The 21,333-nt window shown below is 36.4% G+C and overlaps 2 protein-coding genes and 2 pseudogenes across 2 annotated transcripts; 3 read left to right on the forward strand and 1 right to left on the reverse strand.

Annotated features, from left to right (window-relative positions):
- Positions 1-2,014: 2,014 nt before the first annotated feature.
- On the reverse strand, positions 2,015-3,063 carry LOC126603857 (uncharacterized). Its single transcript, XM_050270850.1, has one exon. The coding sequence runs from the start codon at positions 2,967-2,969 to the stop codon at positions 2,373-2,375; it is 597 nt and encodes a 198-aa protein (XP_050126807.1). The 5' UTR covers positions 2,970-3,063; the 3' UTR covers positions 2,015-2,372.
- Positions 3,064-11,286: 8,223 nt separating this feature from the next.
- On the forward strand, positions 11,287-12,674 carry LOC126601456 (lachrymatory-factor synthase-like; annotated as a pseudogene).
- A 1,909-nt stretch (positions 12,675-14,583) lies between these two features.
- LOC126605436 (lachrymatory-factor synthase-like) lies at positions 14,584-15,286 on the forward strand. The gene has a single exon (XM_050272840.1). The coding sequence runs from the start codon at positions 14,598-14,600 to the stop codon at positions 15,036-15,038; it is 441 nt and encodes a 146-aa protein (XP_050128797.1). The 5' UTR covers positions 14,584-14,597; the 3' UTR covers positions 15,039-15,286.
- Positions 15,287-20,280: 4,994 nt separating this feature from the next.
- On the forward strand, positions 20,281-21,292 carry LOC126604513 (lachrymatory-factor synthase-like; annotated as a pseudogene).
- Positions 21,293-21,333: the final 41 nt, after the last annotated feature.

The raw sequence follows: 21,333 nt of genomic DNA on the forward strand, positions 1-21,333 counted from the left end.
GACTACAATTCGTCAAATGGCACATGGAAACATATTAAATACAGTGTATCAGTAAGGCATCAGCTGACCAACATAAAGGAAGGGCTGGAAGAACTGGGCCTGGCCACTGTTACCTCCTTGTATTCACCCGCGGTGTATTGTAAACAAATACCTTGACTTTTCCTTACAACAAATATCCAAAGTCCCTGTTGATGGTGTTGTCCTTCTTCTCAAGTCTATGGATATTCATAAGGTAGGTCCAAAAACATGTCTAATTATATGGACAAACTTTTAGATATGGATTGCTTTTATAATGATGTAGCCCTTACAAATATGGAGAGAAATCAGTCCACTGCTCGACTTCAGCAGGATTCCTATACCTTTCGTTCTGAAGGTAACGATTCATTTCTGTTAGAAAAATTAACTCCAGCACTATATATTTTGTTCAAACCCTCGGATGAGATTTAAGCAGATTTTGAGTATCTGATTCGTCCGTGCAGGCTCGACCATTAGACTCACTACAATATCCCTAGAGAGACGAATGAGATCTCCAGTTGGCTTTCTGCAAGCGGCTTGACGTGCATCGCTCGTAAATCTGATAGTTTCTGCCTGCAGGTGCTCATACTAAAGAGTGAGAGAAGAATGCAGCAATAGAGTAATTGCAAGTTTGCAACTCAGGTAAATCCCTGCTTGGAATTATATGAAGAGAAATGGTAAAAATTAGGAAACTTGTTGGTCAAGTCATTTGGCTTCAAAGGCAACCATTTCACCTGCTCACTGCTAAGCAAATCTCCATTGCAAATGCTACCTTTCTAGTTTGTTTTCACATCCAAGGTGCTTAAAACTTTCTTTTAATAGCTAGTCGTGGTTTCGTTGTTTAATCATTGGGTTATATTTCTGAAAGAACTTTTCTTTTACGATCGTATTAGACTTCTATGAGGTTTATGTGAGATAATGGGTCGTGGGCGCCCATCGTTTACGGATCGTGCCTCGCAAAAAAGGGACTTTGCCTAAATTGAAATCCATAGCTTAAATTTGCTTTGTTTAATGTTTAACATTATTTTAAAGGATTATCAAGATTTACCAAATTATTGAACTTACCTTTGGTCTTCTTCAATCTTCTTACTCATGACGCTACATGGAAATTAGATATTTTTTTTGGGGTATCCGAAACACCCTTAACTAGTGTTATTATTTTATTATAATCATAACTTTGTGTGTGTGTGTGTATTATTAATGTATTGTAGAATTGGAAATACAAATCATGTAATCCACCTATACCAAAGCACCTCACATCGTTGTGTTTTAAACACACGGAGAAAGTTCTCATGAAGGGCATGAATTGTATTACAAGATAATATTATATGAGAATTTTCTTTAGGAAGAAATTTGAACTCGAACCAAAGCTAGACTGCTTATCAGATTCTTGAATGGTGCTTAATTTAATAGTTGTATCCATACATGATACTCTTGATTAAGCAATCTACAATCAGACAGATCTCTTTTAATTAGTCCTTGGGTATAATCAGTGCCTTGTAAAAGCCAAATTTGATCTTAGAGAAGGAAGCAAAAAGGGTAATCGACAAAGAGAACCCTAATATGCATGAGAAGGGTGCTTTATTTTACCACGTTGCTTCTATAAAGATTGCAGAATTTTCCTTCTGAAAGCCCGAAACTCACAGAAACAACAAAAGGTGAAAAAAGAAACTTACATTTTTTACAGAAAGGTAAAAAGTGAAACTTACATTCTTTAAACTCTTGAAGATTTTTCTGCATTTCATAATGAGTAATGCTATTCATACCATGTTTTTTTACCACATTTTCATACTACCTTAGGTGGCATTTGATATGAACAGTCATATCATTTGAATTAATCAGATTTTTACATTTAGTTCATTATTAATAAACTAATAATTAAGAAAAAATAATTAATTAAATGATGATTGTAGTATACGAGGAGTCTTTCTCCTTCGTTTCCTTAGGTTTTGCAAATTTTTCAAATGATGTGACTGTCCACATCAGATGCCACCTAAAGTGATATAAAAATATGGTATAAAAACATGGTATGAATAACATTACTCTTTCATAATACATGCAAGGGTTCTAACCGTTCTCTAAGTCTTAACTGTACATGCAATAAGGAAAGCATGAGTTCTAATTGCTTCACTAAATACACTCTCAAACTACATAAAGATGAGATTCGATCTTCAGTATGCTTAATTAATACGTTAGATCTAATCAAGCAGTTAAGATCAGCGAGATGAACTGCACATATTAGACGCTAACGTACTATGCCGAACAATATGAAAATCCTCCCAAAGAGTCAAAGACGTTGATCATCAGGTACCTGTTACATGGAAATCTCTCTCCACATCTTAACTCGAGGGCCTACTTCAGCTGTATCGACCTGCAGCCATCCACTTTTGCAACATTAACTCTCTATAAAACTTGTCAATAAATTCCTGGGCTGCCTTGTCCACGTGGTAATCCTCCTCCTCATCACTACTCAACGGAAACAAAGACTCCCACTCCCTTATCCTCACCCGCGCCCGCCTCACCATTGGCAGCGGCTCGACCACGTCACTGCAACGATAATTCACTTTCCTCACCCCATGAACCGTCGCCAATGCATCCTCGCACATCATCGGCACGTAAGCTCCCCTCCGCGAATGCTGCCTAACATAACGGCCCTTGTACGCCTTGCCGGATTGACACGGAGGAGTGTAGGATGACCTGCGTGGCGGGCTGCTGGTGCAGCTGAACTCGTACTCCAACGGGTACACGAACGACGCCACGTGCACGTCGTGCGACTTGCAGCTAAGCGCAGTTTGGTGACGGACCATGAAATCATTGAAAGACTTGCCTAAGATCTTCCCATGTTTCATCATTGTCAACTTTTTCTTGGACACACCCTTTTGTAAGGTGAACAAAACTAGACGTACCATGTTGCCTAATTTCTTGGCTATGAACGGTGTATTTGTAGGTTCCATATTTTAGGGTTTGGGGAATGGGGAATTATTCAAAGGCTAAAACACTGGGAGGCAGAGATAGATCATAGAGGTTATGAGTTCAATGAGAGAATGATGAAGATAGGAATATATTTAAAGAGCCAAACAGAGTAGTAGGATGGGGCCATAATATTTATTTATTTTTTATATTTGTATTGGGTTTTTTCTTCTTTTCTCATTTTTGGGGACTAAAGTCTAAAGAGTGTATTTTTCATATTTTTCTATTAATGTTGATCAGTGTAGCATAATATGCGTAATCATTGCTTTTTGTTTTGTGCTGTTCTTTTTCTTTTTCTAATTGGGTGTTTTTTCTTTGTTAATTTGCATACGTTGTCCCTACAAAACTAGTGCGTTTGAACTTTTAATGTCTCAAATCAATTAACTGCCATCCATTTTAATTGCCACCGTTGATTTCAATCTTGAGTTGTGCCTTTCTGGCCGTTCAAATAATTGCAAATGAAAGTTTTGCTTTAAGCTACGGTTACATATTTTATACAACAATAAAGCAATTTAGACATATAAAACCGAAACACATATACATACATTCTTTGAATAGACCGAGTTTTTTCATGGGATGTAGAATTACCTGTATGGATAGTGCTATAGGCACCAAATTCGAGCACTGAATAACGTGGCACATACATCATTAATTAAATTCAACTTGAATTAAAATATAAATTTGAATGGTACCGCATCATTTGGTGCACAAATTTTACGTACCTAGCATTATTTTTACCTATATTAAAGAATGCATCCATAAGTTTGTTAGTTTTTTGTGTCTCAAAAACATCATTCAAAAACCAATATTATGGTACAGGGAAGTGAAATAAGTCAATAAGGAAAAATAAAGCTAAGTTCATATTAATAATGGACTAATTATAGTGGGGGATAAAGGAGTAGAAAGTGAAAAATGAATGGCAATCGGTTGTTTGGAAAACTTTAGTTAGGTGTAAGCCTTCCCTTTAGCCCTACATTATCCTATACTTTCAAATTTATATACCAAACTGCTAAGGAAATCAAATTCTTTGAATTAGTTTATTCACGTATTGGATTTTATCATGATGAAAGCTAACATGTAGGATCCTATGTCTTTTACTTGTTTAATCCCTGGTGCACCTAAAGTCGAAGAAGTTGGCATTTTATTCATCTCTTGGCGGGTTGGGAAGGAATTGCAAAGTGGCAAACCACATTTTGTGGATTTTGGCGTGGTTGTACATTTGACATGGGACCATAGTGTACTTTCGAGAAATAACCATTTGTAAAATGCAATTGTGTTATCACAACAAATTAGTCATAATCAAGTATCGTGCTCGCTACTCACAACAAGATTTATTCTCATAACATAGCTACGTCACCATAATATTCAATCACAACTAAGAATTGTACTCATCATTCATATATATATATATATATATATATAGTTGAAAACATTGGCATTGTTATGAAGGCCCACACACACATTGTCAATGCCCTTGCAAATTGAAATAGACTTTGGAAACAAAATGATTGTTTTTCAAAACATGCGATGTAAATTTCAAACTGTAAGAACCTGTTTGTATGGAGCCGCTCTATAAATAGAGCACTCCGACCGCAGTTAAAGGAGATAGAGAGAATACAAAGAGGAAAGAAAAGATTAATAACTTCAGTATCTATTCCTCCATCTTTTATTTGTCATCCTCTTGTGCTATAGTTTCAGTGTGATATTTTACACCTGCTTCACTCCTGTCACTAGTAAAGGTTATCTCTCTAACTTTTACATATTTATAACACATATATATATTATATCATCTTATTTCTGTGTGAGTCGGATCTAAGACCTTTGTTTGAAAATAGAGATACAACTACCAACAGACTACCGCCACACTGTTGCATGGTGCTATCAATTTACTTGTTATTATACTATGAGAGAATCCATATATTGGATTAGAATATAGTAGATATATTTGTTCTATGGGAGTATTTTTGCTCACTACCATTTAGTGTGGTGTATGCTCACCACTCTATTTATCACCGTTACATAAATTTGAATTTTGAGATTCGTGAAGTGGATATGAACAAATCTCAAAAGTCAAACTCATTTAACGTTGATAAATATGATGGTGAGCATACATCATACTAAATGGTGGTGAGCAAAAATGTACTCTTGTTCTATAACGCGTTACGATGTGTGGTTACACCAAAAAAAGTACTCATTACAAAGGACCATTAAATTTTCTTTTTGTTCTTTGAATGAAAATGACCATCTCATTAAATAACCCTAATTGTGTTAGGTTGGCAATGGCAGTTGTATTTGTATATATTTTATGTTAGGTGTGGAATTTTATTTCAAGTCATGACTTGTATAAATGTAGGTCATATATACCCAATTTATTGATTCTACTAGTAAAGCATCAACCCCCATCAGCAATTGGTATTGGGGTAGCTTTAACTTAGATGCCGACTGGTCGGGTAAGAAGGTACCTCAGATATTCTCCAGGCAGCAACAATATTTATATCTGAAGCAAAGAAGAACGTCATCCAAATAGTTCAAATATAAGTTCTGAGATTCTAACTAATGTATATGATTATTTGAAGAAGAATCACATTCTTTCTCTTCGTATAAGTTCTTGATCTGATAAATAAAACGAACGAATCCTTTTACACAAAAGATTCGACCTTCTTTTTGATTGAAAGATTCGACCTAATTCTCTGTCAAATTTTTAAAGGACGAGAAAAAGAAAAAAGCTTGCTATTTAAATAGTGGGACAAACAACTTTCATATTAGAAATAGATTCTGGAGTTAATTTTTGGATAATCTTGAGTACTCTTTTTATTGCTAGAGTGTTCGGCGTTTGTCTTAAAAATGTATGGAACTTTAACAAACAACAAGCTAACGCTTGCGCCGTTTACAGACCAGATGTGGGGTGAATAAAGTCTGAAAAAATAGTATGTATACAATATAGCTATATACGTATCATGAAACAATTTTTAATTATTCCTCATTATACTCATAATTCACATGATACAGAAATTGCTCCAACATAGTTTTGACTAAGATGGTAAGGATAATAAAAACAATAAGCCGTAGGTAAAGCATACTCTTGTTACTTTTTCTCATCAATTTAGTGTGCCTCCAATTCTATTATTATTTCCTATAAAAAAAAATTCTATTATGATTTCTGACAAACAAAAAAACAGTCTATCATATATGATTACTTTGTTCTAACTTCTAAGTGGTTCTAAGTTCAATTTTGAAGTTGAATTCAAAACATTGTTTGATTCAATATACTCAAATGTGGCCTTCATCTCACTTTGTGTGCGTGATTAAGACAAGAAGCAATTAAAACACTGATGATGTTGGCTTGTCTTTGATATCTCCTATAAGCACCATTAAGTTTGCATTGATTTTGATTTAAAACTTTACTTTCCTACAAAATGGAACTTTTGTATTCTCAAGGTAATGGATTCGGTGAATAATGGATATACAAACATATATATATATATATATATATGTATGTATGTATGTATATGTATATGTATATTATACTATTATGGGTTAATCTCAGTTTATTACCTTAAAATTTCTTGGTTTTCAACATTTGGTACATGAAGTTTTTTTCATCCCAGAGTGGTACATAAAGTTATAATTTTGGGACACTTTCATACATTCGTTAAGGTTGCTGTTAAATTTGTCGTTAACTGATGACGTGGCATCTACATAAACAATGACTGGTGCCATGTGGATATTAAAAAATAAAAAAAATAAAAAAAAATAAAAAAAAGCCTTTTGGGCGTCTTCTCCTTCACCTCTTTCGACCCCCCTCCCTTATCTCCTCTACACCAACCCTTCCCCCTCCCTCTTCAACTCCACCCACTCCATTTTTCTCTATCTATCTCTTTCTCTCTCTCTCTCTCTCTCTCTCTCTCTCCCACATCTGAAAACCCTTCCCTCCCTCATTTGGTCTTCCTCCGTTTTCTCGCATCATCCAACAGTTGGACTCGGCGCCTCTCCCTCTTTCTCCCCCTTCTTCACCCTCTCTACCAAACCCTAACCCCCAAATTCCAACCTCCCACCATTCAATCCAAACACAATCCCCCCCCAATCAGACCCCAACTCGACCCAGTTCACCTCTAATTGCCTCCAATTCCACTCCATCCCGACCCATTTCTTTACAATTCTAGCCATGCCCAAGACTCCGGAAGCTTTGCAGGATTAATAATATAATGATCGAATCGTTGAAGCACTATACAAATTCATTTTATGGGTTTGAGCAATGTCGAAGCTTCGTAGAGGAGTACGCTGAGGCTGCGCTAGGGTAGCAAGCAAGACCTTTGACCTACCGCTGTGGTCACAGAGGACTAGTGACATTGTTGCCCGAGAAGCCGCCCTGAGGCTGTGGTGAGGGGGTGAGGGAGAGAGAGAGAGAGAGAGAGAGAGAGAGAGAGAGAGAGAGAGAGAGAAAAATGGAGTGGGTGGAGTCGAAGATGGAGGGGGAATGGTAGGTGCAGTGGTGAGGCCCAGACGCCCAAAAGTTTTTTTAATTTTTTTTTAAATTTTTTAGTTTTTTATTTTTTTAATTTTTTAATATCTACATGGCATCTAGTCATTGTCCAAGTGGATGTCACTTCATCAGATAATGAAAAATTTAACAGCAACCTTAACGGATTTATGAAAGTGTCCCAAAATTATAACTTTATGTACCACTCTGGGATGAAAAAAAACTTCATGTACCAAATGTTGAAAACCAAGAAACTTTAGGGTAGTAAACTGAGATTAATCCTACAATTATATTATATATAAATTATATTATTTACTATTCGGGTCGTATTCGGTTACATATACAGTTTGGGAACCCTTATAACCATATACAAAACCATAACCGAATAATATAAACAGTTTTTCCCCATATCCAAATCCGTTCCATTCGAACGGTTATCCACGATTATCAAGTTTAACGGTTAGAATTGTCATCCCTATATAGAACCAGAAAATTATATAAGCCATGTCCATTATCAGAGGCTTAGAGCATCTTATTATATATAGAATTGAGTGGCCACCTAAATATATGTCTAAAATAAAAAATAGATTTGCAACTAAGGCACCGAACAGTTCTACTATGTTTGTACCATACTTGACCAATCCTGAAACTACTGAGCACCAGTCAACGTTATACCGTCAAAGACCCATAAGAGTTTCCCTTCAACCAAGAGGCCAATCACAGCGCGACATGTGTCGACATCAGAAGCCAATCATAGCGCGACACGTGTCAACATCAGAAGTCAATCACAACACGACACGTGTCAATGTCAGAATGAAACTATAAACTCTCTTCTATAAATAGAGATCATTCTCTCACAATATTTCCTGATGTCATTTGTACTAAATCATTCACTAGTACTCACTAAAGGAGAGCTTGAACCTATGTACTTGTGTAAACCCTTCACAATTAATGAGAACTCCTCTACTCCGTAGACGTAGCCAATCTGGGTGAACCACGTACATCTTGTGTTTGCTTCCCTATCTCTATCCACTTACATACTTATCTTATCCACACTAATGACCGGAGCAATCTAGCGAAAGTCACAAACTTAACACTTTCTGTTGTACCAAAGTCCTCGTTGATTTGGTGCATCAACATAGTATATGATGAATACATACCATAAGGGTGCATTTGTTGCACCAAATTATTTCAGATTGAACTAGCTTTAGGGACTAAATTGGACTGACTTGGAATAAACTAAGTTAGACTAACTTAATGAAACATTTGATGCAATGTCGGACTAAAAAACAAAATAATTAACAAATTATAATATTATTTAACATATATCTTATAGTATTTTATTATTAATTCAACCTTTTTCTTTCTTTCTTTTTTTCTAAAAATTCTAAAACACTCTTCTATCTCTCTCTAGACACTTCTATACTTTTCTTCCTCTTAGGTTCCTTCCCCATTATTTCCTTTCCTCCCATTTTTTTTTGGGAAAAGACTTCAAAACCATTTTTCCTGCAAAATCATCCCCAAAGTTACTCTTTCCTCCCTCTCTGTTTCTCCATCTCTCTTTGTCCCCAAAGCTACTCTCTTCGGCAGATCCCACATCACTATCATTGACCTAACCCTAACATGTATATAAAGGCATCCATTAATTCATGTTTCTCACAACTAATTGTTCTTAAGTTCTTTGTTTATTAGTCATGGAAGATCACCATTAAAATGGGAAGGCAAAACCGCTTGTGAGCTCATAGGCCATGCAGCAGAACAAGTTTGGCCTCTTTGGGCCAATTTTTGTAGCTTGCACAAATGGTTGCCAATCCTTCACACACGTTACCTAGTTGACGGCATGGATGGAGCTGGCTTAGGCTTAGCGAGGGCAGATGCCCCCACTCAATTTTTTTTTCTTCGAAATTTTCTAGGAAAAAGGGAAACCTTTCTAGGAATTTATGGGAATAAGGAAGAATTTTTCTATTGAGATTGTTGTTGTTATTGTTTTGCTTTTTTTTTTTTTTCAAATTTTGGTGGTTGGATTTTGAGATTTAGGATGTGGGTGGGGTTGAGTTTTAGATTCAGGCATGGCCAAGCAAACGGAGTTACCTAGAAGCATGCTTGCAGACTTGCAATGCAAACGTCGTGTTTTGGAAACATGACTAGCAATCCCATGGCTTATGAGGGGTTTCGCTAAGACCGGCTAATCCCATGGTTAGTCGAGGCGACTGAAGGTTAGTGCATTAAAGTTAGTCCCAGCGATGAAAAAACACGGGATAGGACCAACCCTTAGTGCAGTCCAGTGAAAGCCAGCGAGGACAAACAAACGCCCCCTGAGATTATTTCGGCAGATCCCACATCACTATCATTGACCTAACCCTAACATGTATATAAAGGCATCCATTAATTCATGTTTCTCACAACTAATTGTTCTCAAGTTCTTTGTTTATTTGTCATGGAGGAAAACCAATCACCATCAAAATGGGAAGGCAAAACCGCTTGTGAGCTCATAGTCCATGCAGCAGAACAAGTTTGGCCTCTTTGGGCCGATTTTTGTAGCTTGCACAAATGGTTGCCAATCCTTGACACACGTCGTGTTTTGCCGAAAAAAAATTTACTCTTTTAGTTGCTTGTGACATTAGTATTAACTCTTTTATATATATAGAGAGGGAGAGAGATTTGATGGTATTAGTAATGAAGTTGTCATGCAACGTTTGAAAACATGAAACACGTCGAGGGATATTGTAACAAGTTGTATAAAAAACCTTATGGAATAATATATATATATATATATAAGTGTTTTGTTGAGTACATTCTTGAACTTTTTAATTTGTAACTTTGTTATTTGAGAATGTCTACATCCATACAGATCTCTAACTTCGTCCCTGATTGACGGAGTCCTCGGCCAGCCATGTGTGATCCGGTACTGCGCCGCTTCTCTTCCTTCGCCGGACGATGGGACAACCATCAAGTGGGCCAAAGAAAAGCTCCTAATGATTGATCCAATCAACCATTATTTAAGCTATGAGATCAATGAAAACAATATCGGGTTCATGCCATACGTTGCAAGTTGCAACCATGCAATGAGTCCTAATTAACGGTGAAGATGGCAGAACCGGGTGCATAATCGAGTGGTCATTCGTTTGTGATCCGGTTGGGGGGGGGGGGGGGGAATATGAAGATCTTCAAGCTGTTTATGAAACTTATCTTGAATTGAAAGCAAAGAATATGGAGAATGCTCTTGTATCTTCTACCTCTAGGTGAACGTTGAATTGGTCTTCATGCAAGTTGATATTATTGTATTAGTGTATTATGTTTTATTCCGGTTTCTACTTTATAAGAATAGATAGTAAGTCCAAATTTCATAGTATTGTTGAATTAAAAAACAAAACAAAACAAGTTAAAATTTAAACACCGGCAATCTGTTAGAAGAAAATAATCCTTAATGCATTGAAATTGCAGTTTTAATATTTGGTAGAAAATGAGGAAATTGTTTAAAATTGGGAATGAAATTTAAATTTATTAGCCAAAATGGTCTTTGAGATTTGCCTAACTCCTCACTTTGGTCCTTAAGATTTGAAATCAATAGAAGTGGTTTCTGATATTGTCCACCATCAATCATTTTAGTCATTCGGTGAAAAATTATGTTAAATAAGGATCTAAATGACAAAATTATCCTCAATATAATACACAATAGGCCAAAATGATTGACAAAAGTTGAGGGTATTTTTTGTCATTCTATCCTTATTTTATGGAAATTTTTCACGGAATGACAAAAGTGATTGATTGTGGATAAACTTAGGGACCAATTCTACAGATTTCAAATCTCAAAGACCAAAATGAGGAGTTATGCAAATCTTAAGAACCGCTTTGGTTATAAAGCCTTTATAATAACTACCGATTTTCCTGTATATGGTTGAAATAATGTTTTAATTTTTAGCCAAATGGACTCAATCAAAACACGAGATTCCTAAAACTCACTGGTGACATACCAAACTGGTGATCACATGGGTTTTCTCATCACAATAGAGTAACAACATTTATGGCTGATTTGGTATTGCTGTGCTTTGAAAAAAAACTGCTTCTGCTGTCCTGTGAGAATAAGCAGCTGTGAAATAAAGTAACAGAGTGTTTGGTAAACATTTTTGTAAAAGTGCTTTTGAAAAAAAAAACAGTATTATAGTGTTTGGTGAACTTTTATGTAAAACAGAAGTAAAAAAAAGCCGGTTTTTCAAAGCTAGGTTTTGCAGCTTCTTGTTTTTGGCTTGTTTTTTCACCCAAAACTGTGAAAAAAAAAGCTGAAGCTGAATGTTTACCAAACATAAAAATAGCTCCCAGCTTTTTTTGATATCATCTTTTCTCAGAATCACCTCAGTACTAAACCAGGCCTTATCATGTCCAACTTAAAAAGCAAATAAAACCCATGTGATGTGTCCATTCAAGCCCATCGTCATGCGTCTCCCTAACCCTTTTCCACCAAACCTCCGTCCCTTGAGCAAGACTCACATCCAAAGTGGGAAGCCAAGGTTTCTGCAACCCTAAAAAGGTCCACAAGGGACCAAATATGGCCTCTCTTCAAAGACTTCTTTAATTTCCACAAGTGTTTTCCACTTTCCAACCCTAGCCACTTGCTACGGGATCCACGGGACCAACGGTGAAGCCGACTGCATCAGATACTGCTCTTGGTCTTCAATCCTATTCAAGGTTGGTGAGAAGGGAAATGGATCCTCTCCGAGGCAAACCCTCGGATCCTCATGACTGGGGTTAGTGGTCAATTAGATTTTTATCCAACGGCTACAATTATTATAACTTTTAGAGGGTCTCCTGCTTGTAGCCGTTGGATAAAAATCCAACAGTCTACTAACACCGGCTAGGAGGATCCCAAGGGGTTGCCTCGGAGGATCCAATTCCGGTGAGAAGTCCTTCAGCTGGTCCAAGGAACGATTGGTAGCCGTTGACGATGCTGACCATAGTCCGAGCTTACGAGATCGTGGAAAATAACATTGGGTTCACGTCGTATGTATCCACGGTCAGGATTGTTCCGCATGGAGATATAGACGGTCGAGATGGGTCCGTGACCGTTGATCCTGAAAGGGTGGGCTTTTGATGATTTGTTGAAAAAATATGAGGTGGGATGGCAGAAAATGTCCAAGAGAATGGAAGGTGCACTTTGTATTTGAAAATTCAGAGCTACAAATATTAATAATTAATATTTTAGTTGTGTTTTGTTTTGTTTTGCTAATTGGGATTTTTAGCTTAATGTGATTATATTCTGTAATTATATCATTATATAGAAGTCATAAAATGTAAAACAATTACAAAAAAGAGATGAGATTATTTCTGGATTTCCACCACCTCATGTTTTTTACACTATATTTTATAATATTGATACGGAGAATTGTACAAAAAACACATAAGGAAACGGAGAGTCCCACTTTTGATTGAATCTCCTAAACATTTCTCTCAAAATATAAAGAACAAAAGTTGATGCTGCCCGATGTTGAACCCGAATGAGTATGCTAAATCCACTACTACAACAGAATCTGTTACTGGTAGGAGAACTACAAAGCTTATTTAACACATGAAATTTTCATATACGGTTCTTCGGAGAGTACCCTTGATTTACCGATCTCAATAAAATCATAAAACCGTTTGCCTTTTAAATAAAGGAAAACTAATGAAAAATGCTTGAAAACTTTGAGTTTTAATGATAAGGACAAAATAAAGGGTAAAGTGAATAGTAACAGGATTGACTTTTTAGTGTAAAAATGTGGTTTTTCGTTAAAGTGAACAGTACTGGGTGCTTTTCGTTAAAGTTCCCTTTAAATAAATAATAAATAAACAAAAACTGTTTTCCGTTGCCGGGACTCAAACCTGGTATAGCTCAATCGAGTTTTATTGTGGTACAGTGGAATGGGATGCTTGAAGACTTTTTAAACTAATAAGATAATTGATGCAAATTATGATTAAAAGAAAAAAAACAAAAATACTCTCAAAGAAAGGAAGGTCATAACTTTTAAAAGCCCAATATGATCCATGACTGATTTCACTGATATTGTTTCAAAATAATTCACATATTATTAGGTGTTGGATTTTATCACCAAAAGTTTCGGTGATATATTATGAGTTGAATCTCCTAACTATATTTTTCTATTTATTTAGTCACTTGCCCGATGTACAGAGGGGGCGTTGAGGGTGTGCAAAAAGTGTGATGGTACAAGGCCCCGAATTTCTAGGGGCCCCAAAAAAATTTATCCTCCTATATATTACACATGAGTATAATCTAATAGAAAAGTTTGTGATTGCAAAAGAAAACACATCATATGATTTTCTCTATATTACAATTTAGTAAGTGGAGTTTATACTTAATATATCAATTTTTCACTTTTCTCTGGCAATAAAAACTTATATACTACTTTCCTTCACTTCTCTTTAGTAATAAAAAGACTAACTTGTGTATTACTTTCTTTCATGAACACAAGCATGTTTATGTATTTGTCTTCTTTTTTTTTGTCAAATATGTATCTATCTTTCAGTTCTGCTCCATTTTTCATGCATGAATATTGATTGTTGAATTATGTATAAATATGTCAAAAAATTATTTTTCTTTTATCAGGAGGGTCTTTTTATTAAAATTCGCATAGGGTCCCCAAAATATAAAAGACGGCCATGCCGATGTAGATCCTATTTTCCAACCGAACTTAGGACCTCTAATTTGAGCTAAATAATATTAATTAACTAAACTACAAGCCTTTGCACAGTATTTTATGTATTATTTCCATATATATGTATAGATAATTAAATTGGTTTGGGCTTGAGTTTATAACAACATTTTTGTAGTGACGCGTATTATTAGAATCAAAATCAAACTCAAAACTTTGGACTCACTGGGGAAGGTGTTATAGAACCAGAAAATTAATATAAGAAATATAAGCCATGTGAATTATTAGGGGCTTAAAAAATTCCGACTAACGGAATAAGGCACCGACCAATATATATGTAAAACAAAAATAAATAAATAAAAAAGATTTGCGACCAACTGAGCAGTTCCTACATCACTTTCGTTGGCCAACCCTAGCATGTATATAAAGGCATCCATTCATCCATGTTTCTCACAACTAATTGTTCTTAATCTCTTTGTTTATTTGTCATGGGAGAAAACCAGTCACCATTAAAATGGGAAGGCAAAACCTCTAGAGAGCTCAAGGGCCATGCAGCAGAACAAGTTTGGCCTCTCTGGGCTGATTTTTGTAACTTTCACAAATGGTTGCCAGTCCTTGACGCATGTTACCTAGTTGACGGAGTCCCCAGCCAGCCAGGTGTGACCCGGTACTCAGCCGCTCCTCTCCCATATCCGGACGACGGGACGACCATCAAGTGGGCCAAAGAAAAGCTCCTCATGATTGATCCAATTAACCATTGTTTAAGCTATGAGATAACTGAAAACAACTTCGGGTTCAAGTCGTACGTTGCAACCGTGCAATTAGTCCCAATCAACGATGAAGATGGCAGAACCGGGTGCATAATCGAATGGTCATTCGTTAGTGATCTGGTTCAGGGATGGAAATATGAAGATCTTCAAGCTGTTTAGCGAAGAATATGGAAAATGATCTTCTATCTTCTACCTCTAGGTGAATGTTGAATTGGTCTTCATGCAAGTTGATATTATTGTATCACACTATAGGAAGTTATACAAAGTAATAAGTTGGCGTTATTGTATTATGACATATCACACTATAAGGAAGTTATAAAAAGAAAAAAAAAAGTTACGTTGACATTATTGTAGTTGTATCATGCTACATGAAAGTTATAAAAAAAGGTAAAATTAAATTGATGTTATTGTATTATATTGTACCACATTGGCACATTATTCGAAAATTAAAAAAAAAAATTAAATTGACGTTATTATATTATATTGTATGACACTATACGAAAGTGATAAAAAGAGTAAAATTAAATTGATGTTATTGTATTATATTGTATGACACTACACTAAAAAGGTAAATTAATTTAACATTATTGTATTATGCTGTATTACATGCGGAAGTTATAAAAAATTAGAATTAATAAACAATAAAATTTTCCACTACCGGGATTCAAACCCGGGTGTGAAACAAAGCTCAATCAAATTTTCTGGGCTACAACCGATTTCTAATTATTAGAAGAATTAAAATGTTATTTAAAGGCTAGGAGAACACATTGCGATTTATGATCAATTTTAGCTTCCTGTCGACTAAGACTGTGGACTAGAAATGGGTTTTGGAATTTTCAAATTTTAAACACTTTGTTTGGGAAATATCAGAGAGGGACCTAGAAGACACGTGATTGGATTATGAGATTATAATGGGGGGTTTTACTATAACAAAAACACACCCCGACAAAACCCACCTCTGAGCAGTCACTTGTTTATGTATTTTTGGGCAAGTTGAAACATAAAATGAATTATAAGGGACAAATTCGTGACACAATATTTTTAAATAATTTTTAGCACATGTTTTTGTAGGACTTGCTTAGTAATGTATTTTAACTATCTTAATTGTCTGATTTTTTAATTTTCATTCAAAGATTATGTCTACTAAAAATCATCAAATCTGAAATTAGATGACTATTGGATTAAGTGTTGAGGGTTTGTTCGAAGAACCCTACAATACCTTTAAGATCCACCACCAATTCAAATCGTTAAAATCCAGTACGATGTGAGTCTCACAAAAATTTGTGTCGAAATTTATATAAAAATGTAGTGTCATAAAACTGCCTGTATATATCCATATTGACAATGTAAACCATTAATCTAAGGTGAATGAGGATCCTCTTTGTGAGGATTCCGGGTATCCTCCAATCGTATCCGTTTATCGTATATTAAGCGTTAAAAAATCATTGTAATTTTTTTTATTTAAAATTAAATATAAACAGTGTCTGACGAAAACTGATCGCATGATGTATGATAAATATACACGATTGGAGGATCTTGACGGTTTATGATGATGGGGAGCTCCTCCACTTAATTGCAAGGGAAGGAATAGAAAACTTCGCAAAACCCGAACAAAAAAACACTGGTATTCTCTGATTCCCTAACACAAAAGCCAACCGCTACAGAGAAGAAACCGTAAGAAAGAATCCACCATCGCGGACCCAAGTCTATGGCCTTGACTAGGCAGCATTCCTTCTTGACCCTTTCTCTTCTTTTTTTTCATTCTGTTTTTAGTAGGATCACTCTCTCGTTTTGTCAAGGAAAGTTTTTGTGATTTTGGTTGTGGTCACTCTCTTCATTTAAGGACTAGAACTTTTGCAACAGTTATGACTTACTGCTTAACTCTAAATCTTAAAGCAACAATTGTTGTTAAAATTTGAGGTGGTAATTTTGTAGTTTGTGCGCTTGTCAAGGATTATGCGGAGGAAACTCGACGCTTGTTACAGATTACTCATAATAGGTTTTTGCCGATGATTGCAAGATCATTAATAGGTGGTGTTGTCTTTCCCTCATGGGGCGTTGTTGCGGTTTGAGGGATTCACAACCATGTTTTCTTGTCATTGCATAGACTTCAGGTGATGGTACAACAATTATCTTGTTTGTCTTGATAGTGTTGGGTCCGTCTTGTAAAGCTTAGGCCTTGTGAGCTTATCTTTTTTGTTGGTTTAGGCATAGATTCGTCGTTGAGGAATCATACCTTAAAGAGTTTATTTTGTGCTTTGTCATTTTTTTTTTAGTGGTTTGTTGTTTGTTCTTTGGGCAAAGGATTATGAGGACATCTTCGTGATGTCTTATAGCAACGCTTCTTGGCAAAGGACCGTCGTCTTTTGCAAGTCCATTAGAAAGTGATGCAAAGTTTTATCCTCGTGAATGTATCTTATTATTTGGTTCGATGTTGTTGTGTGGATTATATTTTGTATTAATTGTTCTATTGCATTTGTAATCATATAATTATATTTTGGGCAAAAGACTGTTTACTACCATCATGTTTCGTGGTTTTCAACATTTAGTACATCAATTTTTTTCGTCCCAAAGTCATACCTAAAGTGTAAATTTTGGGACAGTCTCATACATCCGTTAGTCAAACTATTAAATTTGCCGTTAACTGTGACGTGGCGGCCATGTGGCCAATGACTAGGCACCCCGTGTCATCCACGTGGAAATTTAAAAAATATATATATAATATATATATATATATATATATTATAAAATTTAAAAAAAAAAAAAACCGAATCTGGGCAGATTCGGAAGAAGAAGAAGAAGGAGAAGGAGAAGGAAGAAGAAGGAAGAAGGAGAAGGAAGGAGGATGAAGAAGGAGGAAGAAGAAAAAAGAAGAAAAAAACTGGGCAGATTCGAAGAAGAAAAAGAAGAAGAAGAAGAAGAAGGAGAAGGAAGAAGGAGGAAGAAGAAAAAAAAAAAAACTGGGCAGATTCGAAGAAGAGGAAGAAGAAGGAAGAAGAAGAAGAAGAAGGAGAAGGAAGGAGGAAGAAGAAAAAAAAAACTGGGCAGATTCGAAGAAGAAGAAGAAGAAGGAGGAAGAAGAAGGAAGAAAAAAAAGAAAAAAAAAAGGGCAGATTCAGAAGAAGGAGAAGGAAGAAGGAAGAAGGAAGAAGAAGAAGGAAAGAGGAAGAAGAAAGAAAAAAAGAAAGAAAAAAAAAAACGAATCTGCTACCTAGATTTAGAGGAAGAAGAAGGAAGAAGAAGAAGAAGGAAAAGGAAGGAGGGAAGAAGAAAAAAAAAACAAAGTTTTTTTTTAAAATTTATTTATTTATTATTTTATAATATATATTTTTTATTTTATTTTTAAATTTCCACGTGGATGACACGTGGTGCCCAGTTATTGTCCACATGGTGCCACGTCACTGTTAACGGCAGACTTAACAGTTTGACTAACGGATGTATGAGACTGTCCCAAAATTTACACTTGAGGTATGACTCTGGGACGAAAAAAACTTGATGTACTAAATTGTGAACACGGAAAATTCCTGAAACGAAAGAGACAAGAAAACGACGTGCACAAACAAATATTATGTATTGATGATTTTGGGTTACAATCTCTCTCAAATTTGATCATCTGATTCGATCTCCGTAAGGTGTTGATTTATGGGTGTTTCGTTGATCCAAGGGGCCGTTGGGCTTGATCTAAGGATGAACGTTTCTTCAATGGCTGTGGACTTGATCTTGAAGGTGGATTTGAGCGGATCTTCAAATGGGCTTTTGGGCTTGATCTTTGAAGAACAGTGATGAACGGATCTCCAAGGGCTTTTGGGCTTGATCTTGAAGAACAGTGATGAACGGGTCTTCAAGGGCTTTTGGGCTTGATCTTGAAGAACGGTTGGATGTATGGATTTGTCGACGTTCGTTGATCCAAAGGGTCGTTGGGGCTTGATCTTGGATGAACGGATGATGAACGATGGTGCTTTCTTCAAGGGCCGTCGGCGTCGGGGCTTGATCTTGAATTGGTGGATGGTTGATCCAAGGGCCGTCGGGGCTTGATCTTGGAAGAACGATGAACGAAGAACGAAGAACACTTTCTTCAAGGGCCGTCGGGGCTTGATCTTGAATTGGTGGATGATTGTTGATCCAAAGGGTCGTTGGGGCTTGATCTTGGAAGAACGATGAACGAAGAACGAAGAACACTTTCTTCAAGGGCCGTCGGGGCTTGATCTTGAATTGGTGGATGATTGTTGATCAAAAGGGCCGTTGGTGCTTGATCTTGGAAGAACGATGAACGAAGAACGAAGAAAGCTTTCTTGATTCTTCGGGAACCTGGATGCTTGAGAGCTTCGGAGTTTCAGAGCTTCAGAGCTTCAAGGTGTAATATCAATTGGTCCCTTTAAATGAATGAAATGGGCTTGTACTTATAGAATTTTCCAATGCCTAATTTTGAATATAATATCCCAGATGAAATAAGTCGTTTCTGCCAGGTGTTGACACGTGTCCTATTTGATGACTTTTCCAACTCATTTCAATTTTCGTTGAGTCACACGCTACGTGTAAAATTTATGTAATACATGAGCGTTGACACTTTGATTTATCGGTCAACATTTATTTACGAAATTTCGATGTCTACATAAATGTTAAAAACTACGAAACATAAGGGTAGTAAACAGTCTTTTACCCTTATATTTTTTATCGATGATATTTCTCTTCTATTTAATCAATAAAATGTTTATAAGCTTAAAAAGTACCGCTAGGTTCTCTGGTAGGCACGAATTCATGTCCCTTGGGTAATCTGTCCAATTATACTCAAGTTCTGGGGATTATGACCAATGTTTTTGAAAGAAAAAATATGCATGAAGTTGTTTCTGGTACACAATTTTGAAAGCAAATAGAACAATTCAATTAAAAAATAGGCAACATTGCAATCTGACAGAGCAGCCTCACCACAATCAGGAAAGGGAGCCTCTCGGATACCTTCCACCAAGTCCATCAAGTCAATCAATCCGAATTCTTGAAGTTTGATCTAACATCTACAATCAGGAGGCTCATTTAAAAGTTATAATGATTTTAGCGATTAGATCAAAATTCATGGGTCCAGATTTGTAGACTTAGTGGAAGGGATCCGTAGAGGATACCTTTCCCCACAATGATTTTGGCGTCTCTGTTTGATGTTAGTGTTGTCCCGAAACAGTGTTGTAGTAGACGACAGTTTAAGAACCTTTCGTGATTACTCAACTAATTAACATATCGAACAATTACGGGTAAATCAATGGTTGGAGACAAATTTCAAGTTTGTACTTCGCATGGAACGTCATGAATTGCGACATTAGTGAATCACACAATTTTAGCCAATAAGAGACTTAACAATCTCTAGGAGCCTTCTTTTAACTCCCGAAAAAATAAATTCCTGTCATGAAGTCACCAGAGATCCCCCTTTTTATATAAGAAAAATCTAATTAACACGTCGGACAAAATTAGCTCCGCACTTGGCCGTCAAGAAATAATTGACGAGGAAACAAAGAATCTCACATGACTCGTTCTTTAACCTTTCCACAAATATATATGAACTAATAAAAGCGAACAATCTTTTCACCTTCTCCTTTTCAATTCTCTCTGTTTCTTTCTTATGGAAGAAGAAAAATATCAGACGCAGTCCAAATGGCAAGGCAAAGCCTCCGCCGAGCTAAAACGCATGTCGCCGGAACGAGCCTGACCGGCCCTGGCCAATTTCTGCAACCTACACAAGTGGTTCCCCACGGTTTCCGCGTGTCGCCAAGTGGAGGGCGTCCCTGGCCAGCCGGATCTGTTCCGGTACTGCGCAAGTGCACCTGTTGATAATGATGAGTCCACCATCAAGTGGTCTGAAGAGAAGTTGTTGACCATTGATCCGATCCAACGGCGCTTGAGCTACGAGGTCACGGAGAGCAATCTCGGGTTTAAGTCGTACGTTGCAAGAAAGCAATTAGTTGCGATGGACAGCGGAGATGGGTGCAGGATCGAGTGGTCGTTTGTTAGCGATCCGATCGAAGGGTGGGGACTGGATGATTTTCTTTCCTACCTTGATTCTTCTGTTCAATTGATAGGAAAGACGATCATGGAGCATCATTCTCTATCTGCTACTACTACTTGATATGTACTCAACCCTTCAACTTTAGTATTTGTGTTTGAGAATTGTTATTAACACTCCAAAAATCTCATTCTATACTCCACACAAGTGTATTTTCATTTTAATTATAAGAAGTTTGGAGTGCTAATAACAATTCCCTTTGTTTTATGTAATTTGTAATGACTTTCTCTTTGTATTCAACTGTGCTTTGACGTGGTCTCATTTGATGGCCATGACTTGGTGTATGTCCTCATAGTTTACCTATCATCTTTCTCAGTGTAAATTATCTCGAGATCAATGTATTGGTCACTCAATATCGTCTCAAGTTATGCTAGCATCAGTCATCAAACTACAACAATATATCAT

This window comes from Malus sylvestris, chromosome 15 (genome assembly GCF_916048215.2).
Source record: "Malus sylvestris chromosome 15, drMalSylv7.2, whole genome shotgun sequence".
Taxonomy (NCBI): domain Eukaryota; kingdom Viridiplantae; phylum Streptophyta; class Magnoliopsida; order Rosales; family Rosaceae; genus Malus; species Malus sylvestris.